The 10501-nt window shown below is 44.7% G+C and overlaps 1 protein-coding gene across 5 annotated transcripts in view; it reads right to left on the bottom strand.

Annotated features, from left to right (window-relative positions):
* Positions 1 to 1197: 1197 nt before the first annotated feature.
* Positions 1198 to 10501, bottom strand: part of Uspl1 (ubiquitin specific peptidase like 1) — a 30858-nt gene continuing 21554 nt past the window's right edge. For 4 of the 5 annotated variants that reach the window (XM_029477628.2, XM_029477629.2, XM_029477632.2 and 1 more), the window contains 2 exons: positions 6871 to 7028; positions 1198 to 3264 (listed from right to left, as the gene is read on the bottom strand). In XM_029477628.2, coding sequence (XP_029333488.1) covers positions 1370 to 3264; positions 6871 to 7028 — 2053 coding nt within the window. In that variant the 3' untranslated portion in view covers positions 1198 to 1369. The remainder of the gene's footprint in view (positions 3265 to 6870; positions 7029 to 10501) is intronic. The other variant, XM_029477634.2, reaches the window with a different exon arrangement.

Here is a 10501-nt window from a genome sequence, read left to right as displayed (position 1 = left end):
GCAAATGTCCCACCTTGACAGCAATCACAGAATGTAAACAGAACCAGCCCAGGCTGGTTCCTGTTGATGGCGACCATAAGCACTTACTACTTAGTGCTGGCAAGAATTAAAAGAAGCTGAGCATGCTATCCGAATCGGTTATCTTTTGACCCCCAAACACCAATCTTCATACAACTCCCCCCCACATAAAACTTGGATCTGTGCAAAATCTGCCAAAAATAACTGTGGCAGTACAATTAACCATAGCAGAACTGTCAAGATTGTCTTGATTAGTTACAGGTACAATGTAATAGGTATGGTGGCTCCTATCTGTAACCCTGAACTCAGAATGTAGAAGCCATCACAGGACCAGTTTGGGCTACAGTGAGTTTAAGGCCAGCCTGGGCTACATGAGACCCTCTACCCTATTTCAAACGGTAAACAAGAAAGTTTTTTCACACCTGGGGAGGTGATGTGCAAGCTGGCTAGGGAGAACAGTCAGCGCCAGTGAGCAGCGAGGGAGGTGAGAGCTTGCCTCAATGAAGAAAAGGGAGTGTGATGGAGAAAGACTCAAAAAAGTCAACTTTGGAGATCCACACACATGAATGTTACCCACAGGTGTATCTGGCCCTAACACAAAACATTTTCCTTAGAAAATGCCATTATTTCTAGAATTCTGTAATTTATGGGTAAATAGGGAAGATAAATAATTACATACAAGGTTGCCTGCCAGCCCCCCTAAATTCAAGTTTAATTATCACTAGAGGTGCCTTTGTGAACGTTCATCTGGAGCCTGAGGCTAACTAGCCCAATATTTCTAATCCAGCTGTCATACTTCACCAGCTATGTGCTGTTTTTCTGTAAACCCACTATCAGACTCACAGAAGGCCGAGTCTTAAATATTAAAAGGTGCTTTGTGTGTGTGCATACACACACGCGTGCATAGACATGCGCATGGTTTAGAGGCCAGGGCAGTGTTAAGTGTCCTCCTCAGTCAACTACACCTCACTGCAGCTGGGGTTGGTCTAGCTGGTCAGCAAGCTCCTGGCACTCCAGATGCGCACTGCCAGATCTGCCTGCTTACACTGGGTCTGCGACTGAACTCTAGTGGCCATGCTTGCTGAGCCTCCTTTAGCACCTTAACCACCTCCCCAGACCCTACACACAAACAGCAGAACCCTTCCATTCTTCCACAATCACAAAATGAAACTGACAAAAACTGGGCCGAGGTCTTTAATTTGCAGTAGATCCCATGTCTCACAGGCGGACTCCAGTAGCTCACAGCTTCCCATGGCTAGAATACAAGGCTATGCATTTCAGCCAACACTACCCAAGAGGCACAGCCTCCTAGCAGCAGTGGTCAGTATTTAACTAAAACACTAGCATGCACTCAGCAGTTCTCAAACAGAGAGTCATCAAAATGAGGTATGTCTAATGTGTCGTTTGTTAAAGAATTCAATGCTGAGGTGGAAAAAAAATCATCAAAAATATCAGTCTTCATGGGACTCCCCAAGTTCAAGGTTCTTATACAGGCACTGTCCATGACTGAATGCAGATCAACTTCCCGCTGGTCTTTCTCAGGGCTGCAGTAATCATGGTCCTGTTTCAGACATGTGTTCTGGGAGACAGCACTGAATTCACTAAGTGCTTGAGCTGGGGTGCTGTCCCCCATTTCCAAGTACCTCAACTCAAGCTCCCCACTTTCTGAGGGCTCTGACATGGCTGTAGGTGACAGCAACTCTGCTAAAATCGCCTCATGACTCTGGCTGTTATTTGAGGTGGCATCAGGAGCAGAGGTGCACCCAGATTTGTTGTCTGCAAGGTCAATTTGATGCTGTAGCTCTTTTAACAGATCTTCTATGGACTCACAGTCATTTGGAGAGGATACAGGCTCTGATTGGTCACTTGCAGGTGTTCCACAATGAGACGCAGGCTCCGAGTGGTCACTTAGAGATGTTTCACGGTGCGGGGAAGACATGAGGGCAGCTAGTTTCTTCTTTTTTGCCTTTAATTTTTTAAGAAGTTTGAGCCGAAGCTTATGAACCTGATCTTCAGCCGCATCTCCACGGCTTGCTGGAGAGATGGCGCTTTCATTGCCAGGAGATCTGTGCCTGAGGGGAGCTGGACGTGAGCCTTCCTGCTCCCTCAACAGAGCTGAGGTGGCGTTCCCAGCAGCCTGTGGCAGAGCAGCTGTCCAGCCCAAAGGTGGAGGAGAGCTGTTCCTCGGAGACAGTTCCTCCACGTGCTTAGCTTTCCTGGACATCCTTTTAGACCTGCGGCTTATACTTTTTGTTTTAAAGCCATCAAAATTACTGGCTCCTTTAACAGAGGGTTGCAGGTCAGTTACTGCTCTACTCTGAGACAAAACACAGGTTGGCATAAAAGCACCACCCCTGCTCAATAGCCCCTTCACCCAACTTCCCACGAAGGCTCTCTTCTGATCATCTTTCCGAGGCTGATTCTGTGCTGACCTGGCTGCTACTGTTTTAGAAGACGCTGTGGTTTCTCTTTTTCTCAAATCAGATGCCTGAGATTTACCAGGTTGCTCAGGGTTTAACTTCTCGGTTTTCAGTGGCAGCAACTGTATCTGAGAGTCCTTCTCAGTTGCCAGGGACTTCAATTCCTGAACAAGAACAGGAACAGGGGCATCAGTCACAGGTTTAGGAACCACTGTGTCCCCTGCCTGGGACAGTACTGCCTGCAGGTCTGTGCTCACAGCTTGGGATGGGAAACTTGAATCCACACATGGGGCAACTAGCTTTCCTTCACACAGGCTGGACACTAGGGAAGAGCCCGGGGAGCCCTGTGGCTGAAAAGCAAGCACTCTGACCAGTGCTGCACTTCCTGCCACAGGTTTGTCTTCCAATAGGCAATCTGTGGAGTCAACCTGAAAAACAGAGGCAGTTTCCTGGATGGTTTCTTCAAGTGCTGAGGGTAAAATGCTGTCGACCATGCCTTTTGCTCCTGAAAGTACACTATCTCCATGAGCTACAGCTTGGATTTCTGGAAGAGTCTGAGGAGCGCCTGCCATAGATGTGGGATGGGCGACTGAGGGTTCTGAGGTGGCGGTCCCAGCCAGAGAACACAGTGCTGGACGAGTCGGCTGCTCCTCACCTGATACAGGCTGCACATTTGGCTTCATGCATGGAAGGCAGGCAGCTTCTTCAATTGGCACCTGGGATTTTCTTTCCCAAATAACAATATGTGTCTCCGAAGCTGGCACTTCACAGGTCACGTGCCTTTTAGCACAGGGACCCTTTAGGTCATCACACTCCAGCCAACTCCCTGGGAAACAAGAAACACAGCTTCATGTTAGACCTTCCTGATACCATTCTTCCTTCCCAGCTGCTGTGTCACTCAGCACCACAAAGAAAGCACTGGCAAGTCTGTTTTCAGTCACATGCTAAGATTTTCCTTCTGATCACAAGAGTTCCAGGCTCTAAGATGCAGGCAGATCTGCTGGCTAGTTTACATTCTTTATTAAATGCACAATGAATCACGACAGAATCTGTTTAACTTCAATTCAGAAGAGGCAGATTCCATGTGTAAAGGCTACAGATCAGACACTGCAGCACTGTGGGAGCAGCCTCAGAGACCCGTCACCTTCATCGGTAGCGTGGTCATGTGGCAGTCCTTTCTGTTTGCATAGTTTCAAGGATGTGTTAGGTATGTAGCCTAAGGGTCATAGGAAGTGGACTATTGCATAGAGGAGAGGAGGAAGGAAGTAGATTAAACTATTCCTTAAAAGAAGAAAAGGGAACATCTTAGAAAGACAGTTTAAGGAGGAGGAAGAAGAGAAGGAGGAGGAGGAAAAGGGAGAGGGTAGGGGTGGGGAAAAGAGAAGAAAGGGGATTCTGGAGGGGGATGAAAACAAATTGGATTCCTGTGTATTGCTTGGTGGAAATATAAAATGGCTCAGAAATAATCTGTCATCCAAGAGCAGATGACCCCACTCTGAGAAGCAATGACAGCGGCTAAAAGAGTCTACCCATCAGAGTCCAACACATCAGTAGGGGGTCATTACTCAGCGTCAGAAAGGAAGGAAGCTTGGCACACTGTAACATGGATAAATAAACCTTGAAAATGTGCTAAATGAAATAAGCCGGACACGAAAAAGCAAAGCCCTGGTTCTACCTGCATGAGGGGCTGAGAGACACAAGGTAGGACAGTGGCTCCAACAGCCAGAGAGGGGGCCTGATGTCTACCGTGCAGTTTGTTTTGCATGATGAGAGAGCTCTGGATACAGACGTTGGTGATGGATTTATAGAACTGTAAATGTAGTGACTGTCAATAAACTGTAAGCTTAAAATGTTGAAATGGAGAAATTATACTATGTCCATTCTGTTACATGGCCTGAAAGACAGTGGAGTTACAGGAAGGTGGAGTTTTACATTTACTTACATTTTATTTATGCCACATGAGAATTTGAGAAAAGCTAATAACTACAAGTCTGGATAAATAAAAGCTTCTCAATAATTCACATGGGAATTGTGGCAAGGCAAACATAGAGCTCTGTCTATGGACTCAGATGTGCTGAACTGAGGAAGCATGGTGCCAAGTATGATCATGTCCACTGCACAGACATTCTCTGTCCCCATTTTAGATATCATGGTTACAGCAGGCAGTGGAGATAATCACACCCTACAGCGCTCTTACAGTATTACAGTCTACTTAGAGACACCTTCAAAACAGCACCCATATTATAGCTGTCCCCGGAGAGGCTCTGTCAGAGCCTGGCCAATACAGATGTGGATGCACACAGCCATACATCGAACTAAGCACGGGGACTCCAATGGAGGAGTTAGGGCTAGAACTGAAAGAAACAGAAGAACAATAACCAACCAGACCTCCCCAAAAGCTCCCAGGAACTAAGCCACAAACCACAGAGTAGACATGGGGGGACCCATTGCTCCAGCCAGATATGTAGAAGAGGATGGCCTTGTCAGGTATCAATGGGAGAAGAGGCCCTTGGTCCTGTGGAGGCTCAATGACCCTGCGTAGGGGAATGCTAGGGCACTGAGGTGAGAGTGGGTAGGCGGGTGGGGGAGCACCCTCATAGAGGCATGGGGTGAGGGGATGGGAGAGGGGAAACTGGGAAGGTGGATAACATTTGAAATGTAAGTAAATAAAAATAACCAATAAAAAATATGAAAAAAACCCTTACTTTCCCTTAAAACGGAAAGGTCCCATTAGAGATAATTCTGAGACTCAGGGAGGGAGTTTGGAATGGACAAGGTCCTTTCTGTAGCTGGGTTTCAGATCACTTTAGATGCTATGTACCTACTAGTCAGTTTCTAAGGTATCACAATAGTGACTAAGGACAAATAGAGGTCTAAGATCCAACAGATTTTTTTAATTCCTTAAAGGCATAACATTAAAACAAGATTAAACAAGATTAAACAAGATTAAAATACTACTAGTGAAGTGGACCATGCCCAGCAAGGGGTAGAAAGGGAGGTGAGTGTTGGGGTTGTGGGCAGGGACAAACACAGTCAAAGCACATTGTATACAGGCAAAAATGTCACAAAGAAAACCAGTTATGCATAATTAATGTAGTACAGGCACACATGCAAGCATGTACAAAGAGACACACATTTATTGGAACAGCCAACATCTCTACCACCATCAAAGGTGAGCAATAATGGGGACAATAACAATTGTCAGTCACAAAACTAAAATGCTGCCATTTGATCTAGCAACCAAAGTCCTTAGTGTTTATAACAAATGGACTACAAAGTTCATGTGTAAACCAGAGCATGGTTCCTCATATTTGCCTACAGGCAAACAATCAAGATGGTCTTTCTTTGTTTTGTGTTTAGGAGAGTACAGACCAGAAGCCAGACTTAGGTTGCATTCCTTAGCACTGTCCACCTTTACTTTGAAGAAAGGCTCTCCCATTTGCCAAGAATGATAGGCTGGATGGCCAGCAAGCTGCAGGGATCTCTGGGATTACAACTGTGCACCATGTCCAACTTTTTGTATGTAAGCTTTCAGAATAAATTAGGTACTCCTGTGGGACGGCAAACAATTGGCCATTTTCCCAGCTCCCAAGACATCTTCTCCTTATGTGGTGAATATACATGAACGCCAGCATTCAGCGACAATGGAACGTCACTTAGAAAACAGTGTTAAGCTTTGAAAAGATGTGGAAGAATACTACATTCACATTCCTAGGCAAAACCAGTGCATGTGAAAGACTGCCATGTGTATGATTCAAAGAGAGAGCTGGACTACTTTACTGCAGGTCTTAGGATGAAGGCAACGGAACCGGGGAAGGGTGGAGGTGGAGGACAGCAGTGCTTTTAGGGCAGTGAAACTGCTCTGTATGGTGCTACAATGGTGGATAAATGTTGGCCCCTTCACACACTCACCAGTGGACACAAGTATAGCTCATGTGAATTATGAGCTATGGCCTTTGGGTAACAGTACACTATTGTAGGTTTGCTCAATTAACAAATCCTCCAGCCTTGCATAGAAGGTATATAGTAAGGAAGAAAAATAGGCAACATAAACAAATTCAGTGGATGATCCAGATGCCATGGGTACCAGAGCTCTGTTGATGGTAAGTTAGAAAAAAAAACAAAACAAACAAACAAACAAACAAAAAAAACGGTTGGAATGCATAGTGAGAAAGAGTCTACAAAACAAACGAAAGAGAGAAAACAAACACGGAGTAAGTACATACACCCTTCAGACACACAGCGCAGTCAGGAAGGAGACACAAAACACCACGGTTAAGAGGAACAGGAGTGGGCACACGAATTAAAGTCAAAAGTAAGAATACAGAAGGGGGAAAAAGTCCAGATGAAATCTGTCTTTAAACTAAAGCAAACCCCACAAGGCTCTATTTCTCATGTGCAGTATCATAAAAGAAAACGTTTAGACACTTACCATCAGCATATAAAACCCATGTTATAAAATGGTTATTTGCTTGGTACTGTATTACCGACGTGACTTGATAAAGACTTCCTTCAAAGTGGAAGGCATAGTGTTGCAAATCCCTCCTTGGTAAGCCCTCCACGAAGTGCAGCATGAGTATGGGCGACGCTCTGTAAAAAGGAGGCACAAGTCAAATCAATTTCATGCCACGGCTCCGTTGAGGGACACGGTGGCCCCAGCTGTGTGCCGTGATTAGAAAGGGAAAAGTGGCTCCATAGAGCATGTGACACTAAAGCCTTTGAAGCGGTGGCCAGCAGCTGGGAGCCACTGTGCAACAGGACGGACAAAGACCCTTCAACAAAACTTGCTGCCAGAGAACTATGCTGCAGAGCTCTGAAGAGAGAAGTCCAGCCCTTGCGGAGCTCCTCTGCTGTCAGGTGCCCACATCAATCACTCTGTCAAGTGGCAAAAGTCAGAACAAACCTCATACCTAAGATATTCAGACACTAAGTTCATCTCGAGAAATTAGGGGACCCAATAAATTCAAATTTGTACTTAAGAAAAACTTAATAGCCGGGCGGTGGTGGCGCACGCCTTTAATCCCAGTACTCGGGAGGCAGAGGCAGGCGGATTTCTGAGTTCGAGGCCAGCCTGGTCTACAAAGTGAGTTCCAGGACAGCCAGGGCTATACAGAGAAACCCTGTCTCGAAAAACCAAAAAAAAAAAAAAAAAAAAAAAAAAAAAAAAACTTAATAAATAAAGTGCACGGGGGACTGGAGAGATGGCTCAGCAGTTAAGAGCAGTTAAGACTGCTCTTCCAGAGGTCCTGAGTTCTATTCCCAGCAACCACATGGTGGTTCACAACCATCTGTAATGGGATCTGACGCCCTCTTCTGTTGTGTGTGAAATCAGCTACAGTGTACTTATTTATAATAATAAATAAATCTTTGGGCCGGAGCGAACAGAGACTGAGTGAGTGGGCTGACCGGAGGCGACTGGAGAGAGCACCATCTGTACAGCTACAGTGTTCTCATATACATAAAATAAATAAATCTTAAAAAAATAAAGTGCACTAGTGGATTTATTGTAAACAATGAGATGCTCATAATTTCAAAACTACACTTCACTATTACAGTAGTAATATGTCAAACTAGAAACAAACCTACGGCTAGGCCTAAAATAACAAAGCTCTTGGGGTTTAAGAAATGGTGGTTATTCCTTCTCCTAATATTTAAACAGATGTCAAAACTTACTTAGCTTATCAAAATTTATTCGGTTGAAAATGAACTCGAATCAATGTCCAGATTCGAGTGAGATTATTCTGACTGACAGGAGTGAGCTGTTTGATTACACCCCGCCCATTTCTTATTAAACGGCAATTAAGTCCTGAAAGTTCTGTAAACTGTTGGTATCACCTCATTCTTTGTCCTGGGTTTAAAATCTGACTTAATTTACCAATTCCAAGATGTTACTGTTCATAAAATGTGCCAGTAAAGTACACACTCTTCCAACTGTGAGGATATGACATATCTGTCTTTCAGCCGATCCACAGTAAAATATAGGTTCTCACAGCTCAACAGGCAGGCCTTATTAGGCTATGGCCTTTCCATTGCTAATAAGACATCCGAATACGGACGTCTTGTATTTAGCTTTCTGGGCCTCACACATGTGACATCTACTTACCTAAAATCTCATGAGTCTACACTAGAAATCTGTGTCTTCCCTTCACGTGAGTGCACATGAAAAATTTAGGAACTACATATGAGCAAGAATTCCACAATACATGAGACAGAGCCTGTCAGACCTCACTCTTTTTATATATCCTAAGGCTTGTAGAGCAGTCCCTGGTAAATGAGTCAAAGGAATGGGCCAAGATGAACTCCACCTGCAGTCTGAGCTGCAGCGATGCTCACAGTCCAGCTGATGCAAACAGATGCCTCCCAAGCTGTTCTGAAATCTCATAAAGAGGGGGAAGGATTCGACCAGACCCCACAGGTTCTATGCAAGCCCCTGTGCAGAGGCTGACAGATACACCTCAGCTCTCTATGGCCTAATGGAAAGGGACATGCCGGACAATCCCGACGTTCATTACAAGGTTTGGTTCAGCCCACTTCAGCCAAGCCGGTGAACGCTCAGAACGCTCTCCTATTCCTGGGCCTCACAGGTGCTGAACAGGCTGTGGTCCTGGGCTTTGCCCCTCACCTGTTCTACTCCCCATAACTAGGGAAGTTCTAAAAGACAAACTAACTCCCGAGGCTTCACACATCCAACCTCATGACAGCCTCCTCTGCTGGCATACCTCAACAGGCAGAGTTTGTTTTAAATACAAACAGTAACATAATGTGTATCCTCCACCCCTTGTTGCTTTTAATTCACAGAGAGCCGCTTTTCTCTCGGAAGGATGCAAGTATCTCAGGAAAAGCACTGAGAATATTCCCACAGCCACCCACAGACGCAGAACTACCCACCAGGGGCAGCCACACCTTACACTAAGAGCTGGATCACAGACTTGATTTTCATCAAAACTTCTCTAATAACTCAAATCTTAGACAATATACATTTAACAATTACAAATTTGTACATCCGTAATAATCAGTTTCAGGAAAAAAGAAGGTCTATAAACATTTGTAAGTTAACAGTCTTCATGTGTCATTTCCAATCTTTCTGATAATAAGAAATAAAAAGCCTAAATCACATCAGCTGCAAGCCAAATGATTGGAAGCCACAGTCTCACGAGTGCATAAAGAAACGCATCTTCAGAAAGCCCAACTGTGTCACAAAGGGATACAACTGTTCTCTGGAGATAATTCAAGGAGCTTTAAAGCATTTTCTACCAAGAAATAAAGACTTTAATTGAGAAATAGAATCTTCAGCCATGAGGCTGTGCTTCTAGTCCCAGAATTCTGGAGGTCAAGATGGATGGATCTTGAGACTAAGGCCAGTCTAAGCTACATACACAATTTCAGGCCAGCCTAAGCTACAAAACAAAACCCTGTTTTGCCAGCCAGAACTACACAGAGATCCCATACCCTGTCTCAAACAAAACTAAACCACCAGAAACAAAACAAACCAAACCAGCACCAGCACCAGCACCAGCACTCACTGTCAGTGCCTAACACCATGGAACTCACTCATTATCTCAGTCCTTAGAGTTTGAGGACAAGGGACTCTAAGTTCCAAGACTAGTCTAGACTATATAATGAGACTATTTTGCAACACAACACGAACAATCAGGAAGCTGCTAAAACTGAAGTTAAATATAATAATCTTTTCAAATGCCAGCCCGGACCATGTATGACCTCCTGAGACTGTGGCAAACACTCTAGGCTCATTTCAATAACTCAAAGCTGACTCTAGACCGTCAAGTGTCCACATCATCACCCTCAGAGTAGAATTCCTCAACAATCCCTTAAAGAGAAGTGGTGGAGTTAGACGCAATAGGCATGACTTACCACTAGATTTTCCCTGTGGGCATGCATCACACATGTGGGTAATCAGACAAGGCCCCCGGGGAACTCGTAACATTGTGAGATCTTAGAATGATATATGGTTAAATTACTCACAGCCTCATGATGAATTTATTTGTTTAGCGTCTCATGATAGATCTACCATTCATCTATCTATCTAACTATGCTGGCTGCTC

The sequence above is a fragment of the Mus caroli genome, unplaced genomic scaffold, assembly GCF_978045245.1.
Source record: "Mus caroli unplaced genomic scaffold, Mus_caroli_1 scaffold_4, whole genome shotgun sequence".
Lineage (NCBI taxonomy): Eukaryota > Metazoa > Chordata > Mammalia > Rodentia > Muridae > Mus > Mus caroli.
The sequence above is the reverse complement of the archived record's forward strand: the minus strand, read 5'-3'. Positions and strand labels throughout refer to the sequence as shown.